General features: G+C 43.0%; 1 protein-coding gene across 3 annotated transcripts in view; it reads left to right on the top strand.

Annotated features, from left to right (window-relative positions):
- The window catches only part of TIAM1 (TIAM Rac1 associated GEF 1), a 198993-nt gene that overhangs the window by 46895 nt on the left and 132059 nt on the right, over window positions 1-20039 (top strand). For all 3 annotated transcript variants that reach the window (XM_040980719.1, XM_040980720.1, XM_040980721.1), the window contains one exon: window positions 10877-11038. Coding sequence is in view for 1 of the 3 variants with exons in the window: in XM_040980721.1 (XP_040836655.1) it covers window positions 10985-11038 (54 nt within the window). In the remaining 2 variants the exon portion in view is untranslated. The remainder of the gene's footprint in view (window positions 1-10876; window positions 11039-20039) is intronic.

The raw sequence follows: 20039 nt of genomic DNA, 5'->3' as shown, positions 1-20039 counted from the left end.
AGGAGAGTGGGTAAGAGGAATACTGCTATCCTGGAGTGTTTCAAACCTTGTGGAAGAACACCGACTTTCCAGGAAGGTCGCTGTAAGTGAATGCAGCCTGACAGGTCTGCGACGTGTGAAGTGGGAACTTAGATGGAACTCTGCGTGGAAGGCACCATTGCTCCCTTCCGTGTTTTCAGCCACGAGAGGAGTCTGCCTCTTTTGCCCCTCTTCATCCCTCAGAGGTGTGCATGTGGACACCAACTCCTGCTAACTCTGCTGTCATTCTCATTCCTCCAAGGCATGGTGTCCCAGGTGGCCATTTCTTGGATGGACTTGTTTCAGGAAGTCTTCTGCTCATGCAGGCTACCCGAGAATGGAAACCTGTGCTTTTTTTTTTTTTTTTAAAGATTTATTTTTATTATTTTTTTTATTGGAAAGGCGGATATACGGAGAGGAGAGACAGAGAGGAAGATCTTCCATCCAATGATTCACTCCCCAAGTGAGCGCAACGGCCAATGCTATGCCGGTCCGAAGCCAGGAGCCTCTTCTGGGTCTCCCGCACAGGTGCAGGGTCCCAAAGCTTTGGGCCGTCCTCGACTGCTTTCCCGGGCCAAAGGCAGGGAGCTGGAAGGGAAGCGGGGCTGCCGGGATTAGAACCGGCGCCCATATGGGATCCCGGGCGTGCAAGGCGAGGACCTTAACCACTTGCACCACTGCGCCGGGCCCGGAAACCTGTGCTTGACCATGTCACTCCCAGGATGATTATAAAATCTTCATCTCCTCAATGTAGCATCCATAACTCAATCCATTCTTTTAGCCTCATCACCTCCAGCTCATTTCCATGCATTTATTTCTCTACAAGATTGGATTTCTGCGGCCCGGCACAATAGCCTAGTGGCTAAAGTTCTTGCCTTGCATATGTCTACATCCCATATGGGCATTGGTTCACATCCTGGCTGTTCCACTTCCCATCCAGCTCCCTGCCAGTGGCCTGGGAAAGCAGTAGAGGATAGCCCAAAGCCTTGGGACCCTGCACCTATATGGGAGATCTGGAGGAAGCTCCCGGCTCCTGACTTTGGATCAGCTCAGCTCTGGCTGTTGGGGCCCTTAAGGAAGTGAACCAGTAGATCGAAGATCTTTCTCTCTGTCTCTCCTACTTTTTGTAAATCCTAAAAAAGTAAAAAAATTGAACTTCTGATACTTTTACTCCCTTAAGATTTTTTTTTGTCTTTTTGTGCAAATTCTCCTACATCTCTGTTTATTTTTTCCCGTTTCTTTATAAGCTAAACCAAATCTTAACAAAGGTGGAACTGATACTTTCTCCTGTCAGCAATGTCTGTTTCTCCTCATAGCTCACTTTCAGCAGTGGCTGACTTGTAACCCTGTCCCACAGTGGGAGGCATCGGTTGTTTATCCGTATGATAAGGAAATGGTCCAGTTAATGGCCACGATACCAGGAATGGTCTGGCCTGAGGCCAAGGGGCCTGGAATTTCATGCAGGTCTCTCTCATGTGGGTGGCAGAGATCCGTAGACTTCAGTTATCTTCAGGTGCTTCCCTAGGGGCATTGGTAGGGAGCTGGATCACAAGAGGAGCAGCTGGGACTTGAAGTGGTGTCCATGTGAGATGCTTGTGTCTCAGGCAGAGGCTAGCTAGCTATGCCACAATTCTGGCCCCAGTAAATTCTTACATAAATATTTGCTTTACCCAAATGATTCACAGGCAGTGGTATGTACTGCTATTTAGGAATCCAAATTATAGGGCCCAGAGGCTTGACCTAGTGGCTGAAGTCCTGACCTTTAACGAGCCAGGATCCCATATGGGCACTGGTTCTAGTCCTGGCAGTTCCACTTCCTATCCAGCTCCTTGCTTGTGGCCTGGGAAAGCAGTTGAGGACGGCCCAAAGCTTTGGGACCCTGCACCCGTGTGGGAGACCTGGAAGAGGTTCCTGGATCCTGGCTTCAGATCTGCACAGCACCGGCTGTTGTGCTCACTTGGGGAGTGAGTCATTGGATGCAAGATCTTCCTCTCTGTCTCTCCTCCTCTCTGTATATCTGACTTTGTAATAAAAATAAATAAATCTTTTTTTTTAAAGTCCAAATTATATATTTCTTTAAAGCATGTATACCTCTTATATTTTATATATGATTAGGATAAGAAAATGTTTTCAATTAGAACAGAACACACCATTGTGATTGTGAGATGTGTTCTGTTTCAGAGACGTTAAAATGCGGAGAAAAAGGTGTATGCTAGACTCCCACCCCCCAAAAAAAAGAAAACCAAAGATAGGTTTTATTGGTTAGAACTTGCAGTCTTTATTATGTAAATGCAAAGCACCTGAAGTGAGTTACAAATTAAAAAATGAAGGGCTCTTTGCAAGGCTTTGTTTTGTGTTGTGCTGTTTCCCTGCTTTGAAAGGAGGAGAGAAGGTGGGAGCACGTGAGCCTACGTGTGCAGTGGGTGACTCAGACCATATCCCACACTTGACCTGAGCCAAAAGGCCGAGCAGCGATCAGACCAAATCCTGTCACTGTATTCTCTTGTCTGGGACAGTCTTCCAATTGGAGCCTTGAAAATGCCTGAGAGAAAGTCTTTAAAAAGTTAGAATTATTTGCTTCAGGTACCAGAATTACTTATTTGAAAAGCAGAGGGGGATGGGGTGATGATTGATCGATCGTCTGTCCTCTTCTGGTTGTTTCTCTTCTCAAATGCCCATAGTACCTAGAGGGCTGGACCAGACTGAAGCCAGGATCCTAAAACTTCATGTGGATCATCTTATGTACATGTCAGGGACCCAACTACTCGAGTCATCATTGTCTGCTCTCCCAGGTGTATTAGCAGGAAGCTAGATTGGAAGCAAAGTAGCCAGGGCTTAAACTGGCATCTTAATATGTGATGTCAACATTGCAAACAGTGGCCCAACCCGCTGTGCCTTAGAGCCACCACTGAAATCTGTTTTTAAAAGAATGTCATATTTTCTGGCCAACCCAATTACAGTGGCAGCAGTGGCAGAGGCAAGGAAGAAGTGGCAGTCCCAAGACTGGAGGGATTCCTTCTAAAAGAAAGGGGTCTTTCAGGCCTCAGGTTTCAGGGACCAGCATAGCAGATTTTTGTCGTGTCCTCTCCTGATGATGTCTCCAGGGGGCCTGGTGATGATTTCTCTCCTGTCTGCGCTGCAGGTGGTCCCGGCCCTTGCAGCTGGCTTCTTGGTCCTGTGATCTCCCCATCAGTGTGAAGAGTGCCATGCAGGGTGGTTTGGGAAATGCAGTCAGTGGCCATGCCCAGTTCTGCTTCACCGTGTACCCTTTGTCTTCTTGGCTGTGTTTTGGGCTGAAAGAATTCCCTATTGATTGCATGGTTTAAGAACAGGTTAATGGGGAGCTACATGTCGTTGTAGAAATGACCACTGGCACTTTCATACTTTTACATTATTTTTGGCAGCTGTGGAACAGCTCTCCAAGACAGCAGTGGAGAGTTCTCCTGGCAAGAGCCTTTTCCTTAACTGCTTGCACCTGTTCACTGCCATGCTGTCTCAAGCCTGGTCATCAGGGTTGGAAAACCAGTAAAAATTAGACCTAAGCCTCTTGCTCTCTTTCTGGGACCTTCCTGTGTGCTAAGCCCCAAGGTGAAGGGTGGATTTCAGCCTTGGAAAGTGATGACTTTCATCTCAGTTTCTGTTCTGTTTTGGGATCAGATACTCTGCTCTGTGTGACAGTGACTTCTCTCATGTGTATGACAGTGTACTTCTCTAATATGACTCAAACTTAAAACTGATGGTTGAGCAGGGAAGTGCGTGTCCAAAGCTGTGCCCTTGGAACATTGGGTGGGGTCCTCCAGTACTCAGAAACTTGATGGCTTTAAGAAATGAGAATGCTGCTTCTTAGATTTGGGGGAAATTGTGTAATTCTCATGCTGTGTCCTCAAAAGTTATTAAACCCTCTGCTGCAAGCTGGGGCCTTGTGGGAGCCGTTGCTAGGGTTGGTCTATATGGGTGTTGGGTCGTCTGATGGCCAGCTGTGTGGGAGAGCCCCTGAGGACAGCTTGTTGCCAACATTCCTCAGATGACAATAGCAGGGAGCATCATAGTATATGATGCAATGTTGGAGTCTGGTGCATTGGCGGCTGCCAGTTGGAGGTGTCTAAAGTGTAACTGGAGGATAATAAACCGCAAGAACTTAGAGAAACTTAGAAGAGTATTTTGGCCTAAAGATATGAACACAGTGCCAAACGGATAGTAGGCTTTCCGTAAATGGTAGATCTCCCTGAGTGGGGGAAGTATACTACTTCATTTTGAAAAGCACCACATTCACTCCTAAGAAATATGTTAATGCCTTCCCAGGGGAACCTGTTGGTTAATTATTGCCAAGATTCACTGCTGTAGAATTAAAGTATTATTTTAGTAGATAGTTCCCAACTTGTAAGCTCAGCTTAAATTTTTTTTTTTTTTTTTTTTTTTTTTTTTTTTTTTTTTTTTTTTTGCTGTTAGGGAGTTACAGCGTTCCCAATCAGGGCAATTTGTGGATATGGTAACTTTCAGAGATTTGATTTGATTGAATGATGGGGGGGGCATTTGTTTCTACCTCTCTGAAAAGACATATTGGTTTAAACCCATTTCATCTGTGGTCTGTGGAATAAGAATGTATAGCTGCTCTGATGGTTCTTTTGCCTTTGTAAAGGAGTTGATCGGTTATTCCTGAGAATCCTGGCTCCATCCCAGAGCTCTCAGTGGTCACAAGAGGTGGAGGTAGAGGCTTCTCCTTTGTGAGTCTTGGTTGCAACCTCAACTTTCATAAAAGTTAGTCAACCCCACCCTTTTGAGGAACTTATCGCTTTACACCACATGGGGTGTGGTCCCCAACTACACTGAGGCTGAATCAGAGTTCCTTCCCACCAGGAGCCAGCAGCCAGTCATTTCTTTTGCAATTCTTTTTTTCTGCTATTATTATTATTTTTTTAACTTTTTCTATTTTTTATTATGTTTTTGACAATCTTTACATAGTTAATTAGGGTAAAAAGGTTCAAGGGCTGCAGGAAAGTGGGTAAGGCTATTATTTCCACATTGCTTCTTTCATGTATCTGAGGTAAAGGGGGATTTTAAGCGAGAAGCCCCACCCAGTCTCACACCCACCCCAGGTCCCTGATGTGGGGCATGCTCCAAGGGTCTTGCTCAAGTGGTTTTGATAGTTCAGCAATTATGAATCGCTGCCAATCTTGCCATTCTAAGCACGATGAGGTCGCTGAAGAATCCACTGATTGACATAGACCATCTTAGAGTCTCTGTCCGCCCAGCCTTTCACTGCCAACATATGGCTGAGGTGGTTGACCAACTAGTTCTGTCCTCAGTCTTTTCATGGCTAGGGTTCCGAGTCCAGTAGTTCGACTGGGGAGATCCCTAAAGTAATGTACCCTGGGAACACCTGTCTGAGGTGTCCCAGACCAGATTCTTGTATGTGCTAGCAAGTACAGGGCCCAGCACAGTCCGTTACCCCAATTAGCTTGGTTGGTTCTGTTTTCAGCCCCGACTTCCACTGGAACCAATGGGTGTTGCAGTCCAGCCTGGTTCTGCCCAGCGCACACTTGGCCCTCACAGAAACAAGCCGGAGCTGCAGCCTAGTCTGAGCGACCCACAATAACCCCTGATCCTGGTTTGCCAGTATGTGCAGTGGACTAGTCCAGTCTGTCCCACTTCCCATTCAGCTCTCATACATGTCAATGGGCATTGATTTTTCTGTTATTTTAAATTATATAGCCTTGAAAGTCGATCTTGAGTCCTTTCTCAGAGTTAGAAAAATCATGAGTTTTCTTTAACCTTAATTTCTGAACTATTTGAAATTTTCAGTGTTTTAGATAGTGTTATCTTCCCAGCTTCTCATCCATCCATCCATCCATCCATCCATCCATCCATCCATCCATCCATCCATCCATCTGTCCATCCATCCGTCCGTCTGTACATCCATCTATTCAGTACTGATTTAGAAACTAAGAATGAATACAAAAAAAACACGTAATCTCTTTGGTGTTAACTGCATATGAAATAAATGTTCAGGATTTTGATTCATGAGCTTTGCCTTCGCTCTCTCCTTAAGATAAGAACAAACTTCCAGATTCTCATTAGCTGGTTATTTAGAGAGCATTTGGGGCACCAGATTGTGATAAGCAGAGTGAGAACTGCATACATCGTTTATAGTGCTTGATATCAATCCTCTTATTGCTTTCTGATAACAACCTTCCAGGTAGGAGTTGATAAAGTAGATGATGTTGTATCCTCATTTTTGTAGGTGGTTTTTTGGACAGTTTACTCATTTAACATTACATAATCTGGGATATAATATGGCCTGGTATTTTGAGGTCAAACAAAATACCCTTTTTTTCTATTCCCTCTGATTTCCTGGAACTCACAAAAGCTTTAAAAAAAATGACAGAAAATCTCTTATGAGTATATCTGCAGGTGAAAAAGAAAGTTCTGGTCTGACAGACTTTAGGAGACACCATGAACTGATGTTTGTAGTGTTTTTTCCTAAATCGTACTGCAGGGTAGGAGCAGTGGGACTTGGCGCTCTACTTTCTGTTTATAGATTTTGAAGCCAGAGATTAGTTTTGGTGATAACCTTCCCCACCTCCAGTAGATAGCACTTCCCTGTGAAAAGTGGTTATTTGACTTCCGACACAAAAATTGACTAAGTTGAGGATGAATCAGACCAAGACCAAAAAACTTGGCTTAGTCAACACTCCCATCACTAGGGGTCACATGAAGAGAATGTGAGCAGGCAGACTGGTCCTGCAGGATTTACTCAGCCTGGGGAGAATGTGTGTGTGTGTGTGGTGGCGGGGAGCGAGATGTGGGGTGTTGAGTGTGTCAACTATTCGAGCAGATTAGTGAATTCTCCATATTGTTCTTTTTATTTAATTTATTTAACTTTTAATATTGTTTACATAGTTGAGAGGGATGCATGCCCATGTGGGCCTCTGATTAAGGTGGGTCAAGTATGGAGAAAGGTGGGTGGACAAGTGTTTCGATTTTTTTTTCTCCTGCGTCTATAGAGGGAGAGGGATGCTCCTTGCTGTCATAGTATGTTAGCACCCAGGGATGGGGGACAGTCATATGATGATGCCTTAGAAACCCTGCTGAGTATTCTGAGGGTGCTACTTGAATGGTTTTGATAATTCTGAGACACTGTCAGCTTTGCTGCACCAGGGTTGAGAGAATCTTTCCAAGGTCTATTGGCTGACCAAATCCATCTTAGTGTACATCCATAGACCCATATACTTGCTGTAGAGCTTGACCAGGAGAGTTGTCCAACCTCTTCTGCTGCTTTCCATCTTCTGCTGAGGCACCTGATGTCCTCTGCTGGCCTAGGTGAATGGCTATCATGTACTTTGTGTGCATCTGAGCATGCTGTCCTCTGCACAGGTATCAGGTGCAGCCTTGATACATGCACTCTTAAGGTCAGACCACATATCTTGTGATTTTCCCTGTGGTTGACATTTGAATCCAGCAGTCTAGTTGGGGAATCCCCCAAGAAGCCTTGCCTGGGGTGACCTCATATTTGACTCTTGTGTGTGCCAGCTAGTGCAGTCAGGTTCAGTCTGTCATCTGCGCCAGCCAGTACACATACTGGTGAATGCAGCTGCCTAGTTAGTTTTGCCCAGACCCATTTCTCAAGCAAACTGACAGATTGCTGTGGCCTAGTCTTCACATACACCAGTGGGTGTCATAGCCTAATTAGGTTAATCCCTAGTAACCTTCCCAATCCCACCCCCAGTCTGCATTTTTGCCTGTGCTGGCATGTGCTGCAGCCTAGCCTATTCTGTCTTGCATCCCTTCTGGCTGTCATGCACACCCTTGGGTGCTGTAGCTCAGCTGAACCTTATCCACCCCCAGCTCTTATGCTCTCCAGTGGAAATTGCAGCCTAATAGAGGAGTTCCCCAAATTCTCCTATCAGGCCTGCTCCCAGCCCTGGATCTCATGCGTTCTGGCAGGTACAGCAGCCTTGCTAGGCATGGTCTGTCCTCAGTCCCAGCCTTTGCAGGTGCTGGCTGGTGCTGCAGCCTAGCCCCACCCAGCCTTCTCCCTGTCCTGGCTCCCACAAGTTTGGTAAGTTTCGTGGTTCACTCTAACTCAACCAGTTACCAGTCACAGTTCTTTGCAAACAAGTGGGTACTACAGTCCCACAGAGGTGAGTCTACAACTTCCCTATAGAATCTGCCCCAAATCTGATTCTCTAATGTATGATGGGTATTGTGGCCCACCCCTTGCCTGACACTCAAGGTGGGATACCGGGGTCTAGCCCAACCAGACATGCCCCCTAGTTCAAGCTTCTGTGTCCACTAGCAGATGGCAGGTGATGCCTCTTAGCCCAGCACAGCCCTTCCGTGTGTACAGATGCATTGACCTGACTCAGACATGGTTTCTAGATTCACCTCTCTAAACTACTCTGTCTCAGCTCCCTCACTATTTACAAGTGGAATGGCCAGATCCATGGAAACCCCTAGAAGTCATTCCTCCCCATGCCTCCCCATTCCTCCCTATTCCTCCCCATGCCTCCCCTCAAACATGCCTTGGTAGTTTCCACTCCAGTACATCCCCATTTTCCTGTCTGTGTGTGTGTGTGTGTAGGCAGCTATGCTGGGACACTGGTATAGTTAACACAAAATTGATGTTAACCAGGCCCAGAATACCTGCCAGTTACTGGCTGCTTTTCTCCTAACAGTGTAACATTTGTCTGGGTATAGGGCAACTCAGGCAGTTGCCTACCGCTGGCCATACCCATATTATTGTGTGGCAAACATATGGTCACTGATTTTATTCAGCCTACAGCATAGATGTATTCTCAGTGAAGTAGGTATGCTGGTAAGGAAAATCCTGTAGCCCAGCCCATAGCGCTTATGGTTTACAAAGTATTAAATAAGGATGGAAATGGTGGCTGATGTCTGTTGAGAACTGATCGATAGCAGCTTAACATAGATGATCTTATTTAATGCCCACAACAACCCAATGGCTTAGGAACTCCTATAATTCCTGCTTATGCAAGGAACAGGCTGATATTAAAGAGTTTGGCTCAGATTACTCCACAAGTAAAAAATTTGACTTTCAAAGCCAGAGTTGACCACCTAGGAGGTTTCACTCCAGGCCCAAACTGCCAACATTAAGCTTGGTACTTAGCTGTTTGAAGGCGAAATCAAGTTCTTTACAGGTCATGAGAAAAAAAAAAAAAAGAGTTCTTGACTTGCCAGAACCTGCTTAAAAAGGCCATGAGATTTAACTTGTCATAAGCCAAATGAGTCTCTGTAACCTTAGCTTATAAGAGTACTTTGAAAAGTTGGTAGAAAATGGAATTGAGGCCAAGTTCTTAAGATGCTGGTTAAGACACATGCAGCCCTCTTTGGAGTGCAGGATTTCCTTCTGGATTCCGGTTCCAGTTCCCAGCTTTTCCCAGTGCAGTGATATGGCCCGAGTAGTTGACTCCCCACAACCCAGTGAAGACTGGAACTACATTCCCAGTTCCTGGCTTTGACCCTCACTTGTCACTAGCCATTGTAAGCTTTGGATAACTGAACCAGTAGAACTCTGTTTGTATGTGTGTGTATATGTGTCTCTTTCAGGGAAAGAGCCATTCTTTCTGAAACTCAAATCAGTAACTCTTCAAAAAGAGATTTGTCTTTTCATGCCAGATATTTTTAAAAATCATTGCATAGTTTATTCATAATACTAATTTCATGAACCTTTGGAAGACCCTGGATTGTATGAATTTTAAAATAACTTAAACCAAAATAAGCTTGTCTTTTATTTCACATGTTTTGAAGCAATTGCTAATGGTAGCTGTTAGTCGCAGGAGAACAAGCATGGAACTCTGACTCATTTGATTCCACATCATGGATCAATGCCACAGTCAGGGTCATGGCTACTTTTTATTTTCTCCATCAGCAATATGTAGAAAAATATGTTATAGCAAACCCAATTTTGGCTTTGTGTTTTTGTTGGGGTGGGGGGTGAGTATAGCAGGCTTATAAATAACACGCTGCAATATTCACCTTCCTCCCCATACGATTTTTCAGTTCAGGGACTAGAATCTAGATAGGGAAAAATGTAGTTCTGGTAGACAAAATGCATAATTATTTTTAAGTAATCGAAAACACACACACACACACATTATCAGCCTCTCTTGTGCAGGTGGAAGGAGAGCCGACCGCAGGCCTCCTTTGGCAGCAACAATCCAGCCTTGCAAATTATTGGCAGCTGGCACGGTAATGAGTCCATTTCAATATAAATGGGCTGTTGCGTATTAATTTGTGCCAGTTCCTAAGCAATTCAGGAAGCTGCTTTGAAAATTTGGAAATGTGCAGAGAGCAGTTGAAGGTGGATGCTTAGGCAAAGGGAAGGAGCAGGACAGCCATGGGGAATTATGAAAAGGGCACAGAGTGTGGGGGTAATAATGGGGTGTTGCCCAGATCTTGTGTTCCCTTCCCTGCAAGCGTGAGTCACTAACTTCAAGGTTAAATACCATATTTTCCTAGATCAAGGAGAACTGCCTATTGTTCTCTTAGTTCTGGATGTATAAGTTTGTTTCTTTGCTGCCTCTGTGTTTGCAGGGGAGGGTCCGTGAAATGGGCAATTTTCTCTATGTCCCTGCTGGAAGTGTTTTCCATTTCAGTCTCTCATTTGATTCCAGTCAGCAGATGTCTTGGGTGGCAGAGAGGTCAGGGAGGTAAGTGCACCAGGCCAGTGACAGGACTCTGCTGCCCGTATTAGCTACATGTTGCATCCTGATTTGGCGTGTGTAACTTCATACAGAGTAAATAACAAAGAATTGATGAACATGGAATTAGTAGGAAATTCCTTCTGGCTGATCACTTACTTTGTGTCTTGATGTCTCCCCTACCCTCTCCTCTTCAGGTTTTCAGTGCATGGTCCCAGATGAGATTCTAATGGCCACCCCGGGGGGCAGGTGTTGACACGTTGCCCAGCCCCAGGCACCTGCCATCTTGCCATCGGAATATCTCAATGCCACAGTGCTCCTGCGGCAAGGTGGCCTGGGGTCCACTGTTGCCTTCTAAGGTAGGTTTGTGTATTTGTATGTGAGCTTGCAATACTTGTGTGAATTTGGGGAAGTGCTTCCAAAGTGGAAGAACAGGTACCTTTCATGAGAATTGCACTTAACTGTGTTGTGTGGAGCTCGTGGGAAAAAGAAATCTGGAATTACTTCCTTGGATTAAAGGTGCACCCATCTGACAATTTAAAAAGCATTAGTGTTAAAACTAAGAAAAACTGAGAGAAAGCAAGTCCTGGTGAAATCTTTTCTTCTCCTGTGAATTGCCCTCAGGATCTTTTACATTCATCCCCGAGCCTCACCATCTTTATAATGGATTATGTTTGAAAAAGGGCTTAAAAATTGTACTTCAAAACAATGATCTATTTTATTTTTGCTTTGGATCATCTTGAGAGGGCAAAGCTAAACACATTAAAAATAATATAATCTTTCCTGAATCAGAGATCATCTCTTATTTGTTGCAAAACTTTCTGGGTTAGTGTCATGTGTTAGGGCTATTTGTGTGTGACTTGGCAAACTCTTTGCAAGGGTTGTAACGGCGTAGCGAAAACTTTCAGAACTTTGTCTCAGTTTAATCTTAGCTCCTTTCCCCCCTCTGTCTTTAAGCTCAGCCTCCAGTAGGGAAAAAAACAGGCTTGAAACCAAGACCTCCCACTAGAATCTAATTTTAAAATTGCAATCTGTTGTCTTGTGATTTTCGTTTCAAATTTAACTTTGAAATAAATACATTTCATCCCTTTCTCTCACGGTTTCAGAGGTCTATTTTCAAGTACAGCGGGGTAATCATTACATTTAAATCACATTATTAATAATTATGGCTTACCACATTAAGTGTTTTATGCTGAAACTTTATAGTTTCCTTAACAACAGTGCAGAAACCTAACCTATACAGTTACCTTTTGACTCAAAACCAATTTAACTTGGATTTTCTCCAGTTCTCCATGTGGTTCTAATGTTTTAATAGAAGATAAGCACCATGATAGAAGAGTTGGGCTATACTAAACAAAAAACATCAGCATAGTTAGGTTATAAATATCAGGACAGATAAGCTGGTAATGGCATCAGGAGATGAAACAAAATGTGGAAGGAGTTTATAAAATAGGACTTGTGTGTCAGTATCTAAATACCCCTGCACAATGACACACTGTGTCCAGGCATATACATGTCAGGAGGACAGAGTGGCACTGGAACCAGGAGATGGGTGATTAAGTCTAAGCTTGACACTTGTAAATTTTTTAAAGATTTATTTATTTTTATTGTAAAGTCAGATATACAAAGAGGAGGAGAGACAGAAGATCTTCTGTCTGCTGGTTCACTCTCCAAGTGGACCCAACAGCCAGAGCTGAGCCAGCCTGAAGCCAGGAGCCAGGAGCTTCTTTCAGGTCTCCCACATGGATACAGAGTCCCAAGGCTTTGGGCCATCCTCAACTGCTTTCCCAGGCTTCAAGCAGGGAGCTGGATGGGAAGCGGGGCTGCCAGGATATGAACAGGTGCCCATATGGGATCCCAGTGCATTCAAGACGAGGACTTTAACCGTTACGGTACCATGCTGGGCCCCATAGTATTTTATCTTAAGCAGTTTCCCTCAGCCATCTGTTGGAAATTTGTTTTTGATGCCTTTTTGTTGTAGCTGTCAGAAAGGGTGCCCACAGTCTCATTCTTCAATTACTCCCTGTCCCCCGCTCCACCACCACCACCAAATCAGTAACTCAGATCCAATTGATGTGTTTGGTTTATTTATTTGTTTAAAATGAGTTGTGTATTTCCTAGTGCAAGTTTAGAAAGTATTCTCCCAAAATGTAGTTGTAAAAAGGAGAATGACCCATAAACAATTTCTCCAAAGTAGTTGCTTGTAAAATGTTGACAAAGATTTAGCACCTGCGAACATGTGGAACGTATCTACTTATATTCTCAAACACACCTTTCACCTGCTTGAGCTTTGCACCTCAAATGGGAGGTTTTACCCTGTGGGGATGAGCAGAGTGCTCTTGAAGAGGTGTTGTCCCTCGGAGTTGGGATCATCTTTGTGATCATTTACACCTGAATGTACAGGTCCTAGGCTAACTGACTATAGCATTGCCCAGCCCAGGATCTTAACTATCCAATTTTCTGGTTGCCAACCTAATGAGAGAAGTGGAAACTTTACTGTCGTGAAATTTTGTTTCATTCTTGGAGTTTGTAAAGTATATCATATAAAAATTACCTTCAGGCTATACGTAGAGGATGTATATGAAACATTGGTGGATTTTCTGGTTTGATTTGGGGCCCCATCTGAAGATATTTCATTATGCATAAACAAACATTCTAAAATCTAAAAAACTTCCTAAATCCAAATCACGCCTAAGCCCAGGCATTCTAGATATGCCCAGTCGACCAAGCCTTAGTCATCACGGTGCGGAGGTACATTCCAGAGTCTCTTATATCTTTGTATTTCCTTCTTCTCTGTCCTCTTGACAGCTTGTGATTGTGGAAATATCTTTCCTTGATTTGTCGGTTGAGCACTTTGAAAGCATGGCTTTCTATAAGTTGGAATGTTTTCGTCTGTAGCACTAAGAAAATTCACAATTGCCATGGTTAACAGTTGCTGCCTAGTGTTTACTTCCATTTTGTTTGTGTTTCTCTGCGTCATTGATATTCGTAATTCATAATTGTGCATGCACAATGCTAAACAAGTGTTTGTTTATGTAAGTGTTTAGCATTCCTTAGGAAGCATGGTTATGATAGCTGTTTGAAAAGTCATTGTACAATGACTCCAGTGAATCTGGCCACTTAGAAGCTGACAGCTACTGACAGATTTGCCAGGTTCTTCAATGCGGCATAGGTGTTTGGAATTTATGTTGGGAGACTGAAGATCTTGCTGAAGGCGTAAGTAGAAGATTGAGTTTTCCCTGTTACTGTTTTCTCAGGCAGCCAACCCAGCCGGGACCAGATTGCAAGATCTGTCTCACCTTGGTTGGGTGGGGAGTTTCACAGCAGTTTCAATTTCAGAGTCTTTTCTCTGCTACCTTGGGTTTCTGTCTCTCGCGTCACTCAGGTGTTGGTCTGAGGGCTGGGCTGTGCTTTATATCCTGATTCAGTTCTCAAAAAGTCTCTGCTGTCTGCTGTGGTTTAGTCCAGGTCTGGGTGTCTCAGGGATGAGCCTGCGGCTTGTGTGCATCTGTTGACTGCATTAGGGGAGGTCTTTTTCCAGTTCCCTTTTCTCTGAGATCTCCGTGCAATCTCTGGCTACCAGGTTCCCATGTGGAACAACAGAGTGTATTACAGAGATTTGTTCTCTCTCTCTCTCTCTCTCTCTCTCTCTCTCTCTCTCTTTCCTAACCCTGACTTCATTTAGGACTGTTGATTTATTTGTCTTATAATTCTTATATTTCCTGATTTTATTTTGCTAGATTGTGCCCAATAAATGTTTATTTTTATTAACTTATTCATTGAAACTAGACTATTTTAGGTGTTTTTTCAGTTTTGGTGGGGGGGGGATCCAAACATTAGTTTTGCCACAATCATCACTTTAAAATTTTCTTTAACCGGAATCATCCAGGTAGTGCTAGTTAAAGCTTGGTGTGTTTAATTTTTTTTATGAGATAGTGATAGATTCACAGGAAACTGTAAGAAATATAACTATCACCTACTCTTCCATAATGATTACATCTTACAAAAACTGTAAAATAAAAATCTAGAAAATTGACTTTGTTTCCGTGTGAATGTAGTTCTGAATAACTGCATAATGCTGAGTAAGTTAAAGCATCCCGTGAGAGTAACTCCTGTGTAATGTTTGTATGACCCACCCTAATCAGTAATCTTAGTGTATCTTGATGAAGGTCTGTAAGATGCCTTTTAACTCCTTCATATTATATTTAGTTCAATAGAATTTAAAGGTAGTTGGAGCAGTTGCTTGTGATCATGTGTAACTTACCACTCTAAAGGAGGCAGACCATGGTGTTAGCAAGAATGTCAAAGTCACAGCTATTCTGCTGGCCTTGACTCCTGGGCCCGGAATATCTTGTTCTTCAGACCCCTTTCTTACAGCACACTTGCCCCCTGTATAGCAGTGTCTCCTTTACCCCCATTTTTTCCCTTTCTGGGTCATCTTGAGCCTGAGTAGCGTTTTCACTGATTTCCCTGACTTTGGGGAGAGAATGCCCTTTCAAGCCTTAACCCATTCCCATCCTTCTTTCAGCAAATCAGTGAGTGCCAAAAAGAGGAGGAAGAGAATCTAGCAATTAAAGATGAGAATTAACTGGAATGAGGCAGGAGGAAATCCTTCATTGTTTCCCCAGGTATTGGGGGGAGTGGGGAGGAAACACTGTGGAGCACAAGCTGAGCCCCTCTCCCCAGGTTACAGGTCAGGACAATCTCAATCCCAGCTGTGCAGACTGAAAGACCTACAGAGGTCGGCAGAGGGGACGGACCCAGAGTGCAGCAAGCTCATTGGATACCTGTGCTCCTCAGAAGAGCATGGTGTGTCTAAGATGGCATATGCTGAATCCAGTGGACACCCTGAGATGTTTCTGTCAATAGTTTATTGTGATTGTGTGGATTTTCACATTTTAGGTTAAGATATATTCAGCTATTTCTATGGTTGTAACTTGATATCTGAGAGTACTGAGTCCAGGACCAGGTTTGGGTACTGGAATCTCCGAGTGCTCAAGTGCCTTCCCTAAAATAGCTTTATTATTTACTCAGAATCTAATGTACATCCTTCCATATATTTTAAGTCATCTCTAGTTTAGTATAATACCTAATGCTTTATAAATGCTATGTAAATATCTATTATGCTACAGTATTTAAGGAATAGTGAGAATAAAACACATGTCTGTGCATATTTAGCATATTACATGCTTTTTCGTCCAAATGTTTTCAATATGGTTGGTTGAATCCATAGATATCTGTAGGACCTACTGATAAGGATAATTTTTTTTTTTAATTGGACACCCACTGCCTTTCTAGCTATGCTCTAAGCGAGGAGGAGTCAGCCCAAGTAAAACTTTCATCACTTCTATTTCAGTTCTAGTGTAGAAGGGTAGAGAACAAAAAAAGAAAAGTAAGTTAACTATATCATTCATTACACTCAGAGAAAAGCAGAAGAAGTGAGAGGCATTGAGGTCTCCAAGAGGGATACCAGGGAGAGCCACGGTGGGGAATTTGGTGAAGGGAGCTGGACAGGAAAAGATCTAGACAGAAGAAAGAGGAAGATCCAGTCAGGCCAGCAAAACAAGAACCTGTAACAGCAAAAAAGAAAGTAGAGTATGAGAAGGCGGCCTAGAAGTTTATAGATTGTGAGTTTTTCTTATGCTAAAATACAGTCTACTCCGTACTACTTACCACTGAATGGGAGAAACACATGGGGCTACTAACATTGTGCATGAATGAGCCATTGTCTAAAACTGAAAGTTCAATGAACTTAAAACAGATCATGTTTCCAGGCTAGAAATCTACTCCAGTTTGAGGATTCCCTTATCCAAAAGGCTTGGGACTGGAACTGTTTCAGGTTTTGGAATCCCACTCTCCCCTCCCCGCCCCAGGTTTTGGAATATTTGCATATAAAACAATGAAATTTGATGGGACCTAGGATAAATGACATAATTTTTTATGTTTTGTGTATACATTGTTCTCATGGCCTGAAGATAATTTTATACAGTATTTTTAGTGTGTCTGAATTGTGACTCTTATTGTCCAGTGAAATCAGGTGAGGAATTTTCCATTTGTGATGTCATGCAGGCGCGCAGAAAGTCCTAGGTTTTTGCAACATTTCAGAGTCTATCTTTGTGGGTTTCAGGAAGCTCATCCTGTACCATTTTTCTGAGCTTCTTGTTATTTTCTCTCCCCATTGTTGTACCTTTTTGAAGCAACTCATTACCATGAGTATAGTATTTCTAGACTTTGTTTTTTGCTTGAAACAAAATGAACAGGACCAGAAAGGTTAGAATACAGAGTCACTGGGCTGGTAGTCATGCGGCTGAAGTGGTAGAAGATACAGAATTAGAACCTGGGGGTTGCTGATGTGAGGGAGGGGTAGTCAACAGAAGTTGACCTTGAAGGAAGAGAGGACATCTCCTGTCAGCTATGAGCAATGTGAATTTTTCATGTTAATGATATTTCAGAACCCATGGCCTTCATGCTTCTTACTGTCCTTTCCTGCTGCAACTTCCTGCGCTCATTCACTCTCTGAAAGTTGCTCTTGAAGGGCTTGGGGCATTTGGCCTTCTCCTTCTAGTTCTGACTGTGACAGTAACTTCTCCCCTACCTTGGCTATAGAGTATCTTGCTACTAAGAATGCTGTTAATATCACAGACCTGTCAGTGTGATAAATGGCGTGTACTGGAATTCTGGAAGGTTGCGGCCATTTCCTTTTGGAAATCTCTTCAGAAGCTTTTAGCTTGATTAGTTTCTGTTGGCAGCAGCAAGCCTAACCAAACAGGGGTTGGTGAAAATGTATCTGTCAAAAAAGAAGAAGAAAAAAAGAAAAAATATTTTCTGACAATTTATACTTGCAAATGTTTGCTCTATTTGATAGGAGCACGTATCCTTTAGTAACTTTGAGGCGACAGTTGTGCCTGTTCATACGTTCTGCTAATTTCATTACACAGTGTTGTCTCCTTTTAAATTTGCTCTTCTGTTAGTTGAAATGGGGCTGTGACTGACATTTGTTCTAAGTGTTTTTTTTTAATTGGCAAAACATGTATTTTCATAGACACAAACAGGGAGGTTAATTTCTGCTTTTACAAAAATCAAAAAACTCTTAAGAAATTAGTCACGGCCTTGAAAGGTGTTACTGAAATATGTCATTTATTTATTTTACTTGTAAAAAAATGCAGCATGTGGTATTCTTAGGAGTTCAGATAGCACAAGTACTGGGGACAGTTGGTCTTTTCATGTTCCCTATGCTTTTTTTTTTCTTTTAATAAAATTTATTTTGACTTTCTTTACATAGTTAATTAGGGTAAGAAGGTTCAAGGGCTACAGGAAAGTGGATAATACTAGTATGTTTTCCATATTGTTACCTTCATGTTTAAAGGGGGATATTAAGGGAGGAGGCCCACCCAATTTCCCACCCTCCCTATGCTTTTGTATTTTTCCCTTGCTTCTTTAAGATACCGGCCAGCAAAGTATAAACATACTGTTTTGAAAGATACTTGTGCTAATAAAGAGGAGATTCTCTTTTTGAAAATTCCCTCTGAGAACCATAGATGTGTGACCTGGTTGGGAATATTCCACTATGGGCTTAGTGTGACATCTGGTGCTTTGGTGTCTTACCTCTTGAATTTAAAGGAGCATGAAGTGGAAGTTTTTTTTTTTTTCCTTCTTGTTGTCACAAATTTTATTTCACTAAAGATGTCCTTTGGAAAAAGTGTACGCAATGATTTAGGCTGAATCATGGGATTATAGAGTGATTCCTGAATCACTGAAGGTATACCAAATCCCAAGCTTTTTTGATCTCTTTTTATCTCTTTCCACTGGTCACAGATAGCATCATTTCCCATTTCCTTGTGATACAGTTTCCATTTTTGTTTATTGAATGCCTTCCCTGGCTAGAATATCAGTGTCCCAAGAGAAGGAATGTGTCATAGTATTTGTTTCTGTATCTCTGACTTTGTGAATGTTTTAGGTGCTCAGCAAATCTTTGCCATTCATTCCTCTTATTTATTTACTTGAAACACACACACACACACACACACACACACACACACACACACACACACACCCCTTCCATTTGCTGGTTCATTCCTAAAATGCCTACATACCTGGTTCTAGGTCAGGCTGAAGCCAGGACCTAGGAAACTTCATTTGGTTTTCCATGTAGGTTATAGGGACCCAAATACCTGAGCCATCACTTGCTACCTCCCGTGTTTGTATTTTAGCAGATAGATACAGAGGAAGCAGAACTTGAACCAACATTACAATATGGGATGCTGTTGTTCCAGGTGGTGACCTAGTTAACCTCCCAGATGTGTGTGTGTGTATTTCTAAATCAGTAGCTATGCAGGTGCTAAAGTGATCAGCTCAGTGATACACCCAGTTACTCTTTTTCTTGCCTTTCCAACTATTTTCCTCTGCCACCCTAAGTACAGTGAATGTCTGTATTCACAGAGTACATACATAAAGTCAGTGAACCACAGATCAAAAGCATTAAGAACATTTGCCTCCTTACTGAACACATACAGACTTTTTGGTCTTGCTGTTTATTCCTAACAGTGCAATATAAGGGTGACTTACATAGCATTAGAAAGGGTGAGTAAGCTGTAGATGATTTAGAGCATGTTGGGAGGCTGTGTATAAGTCCTCTGCAAGTACGATTCCGTCTCACAGAGGGGACTTGAGCCTTGTCGGAGTTGTTCCATTGGAACGTACCCCTGTTTGAGTGCTGGGGGATAACGTCAAAATAGGAAATGTTACAGGGAGACCTGGTGGCCCGGGGAGGGTATGATGAGTGTCATTGTTGAGTTTTGAAGATTTGCCTCATGCATGGTGTGGTAACAGGACTGTGTCACTGAGTCGGGGAGAAAGCCTGGGAGAGTGTTCAGCAGCGGCCTGAGTTAAGCTGTGTAGCCAAACAGGACTGATTGACCTGTGGTGGATGGTGTGAATCCCTCTGTATCAGATGGATGTCCGGGGTTGGGCTTCCATCCACACAGAAGCCCGATAATCTGGTGCTGGGCTGTGTTGCTGCTTTGTTTTGCCTCTATCTTTACTGCCACTCCATATCCCTCTGAAAATCCACCAAGGTCAAGATTTTCAGGGTGCTATGAAATTAAAGGTTAAAACCTTTCATCTTTGTGGCATTGATATCGTTAGGAGGAATTGAGCAGATACACATCATCAAGTTTTCCGTTTTTTGATTAGGATTTTGAAGTATGTTTAGAATCCAAGAAAAGCCCCCCTCAGTATTTCCAAGGCCCTCCACTCCCTCGCCCCCCAAAAAAGGTCACAACCGTTGGAAGACCTGGGGGGAGGTCACTAAATACTCTCTGAAAAAAATTTTTTTTACATAGATAAATCATTTCAAACAAA

The sequence above is a fragment of the Ochotona curzoniae genome, unplaced genomic scaffold (assembly GCF_017591425.1).
Source record: "Ochotona curzoniae isolate NIBS_2020 unplaced genomic scaffold, NIBS_Ocur_1.0 contig_3498, whole genome shotgun sequence".
Classification (NCBI taxonomy): domain Eukaryota; kingdom Metazoa; phylum Chordata; class Mammalia; order Lagomorpha; family Ochotonidae; genus Ochotona; species Ochotona curzoniae.
The sequence above is the reverse complement of the archived record's forward strand: the minus strand, read 5'-3'. Positions and strand labels throughout refer to the sequence as shown.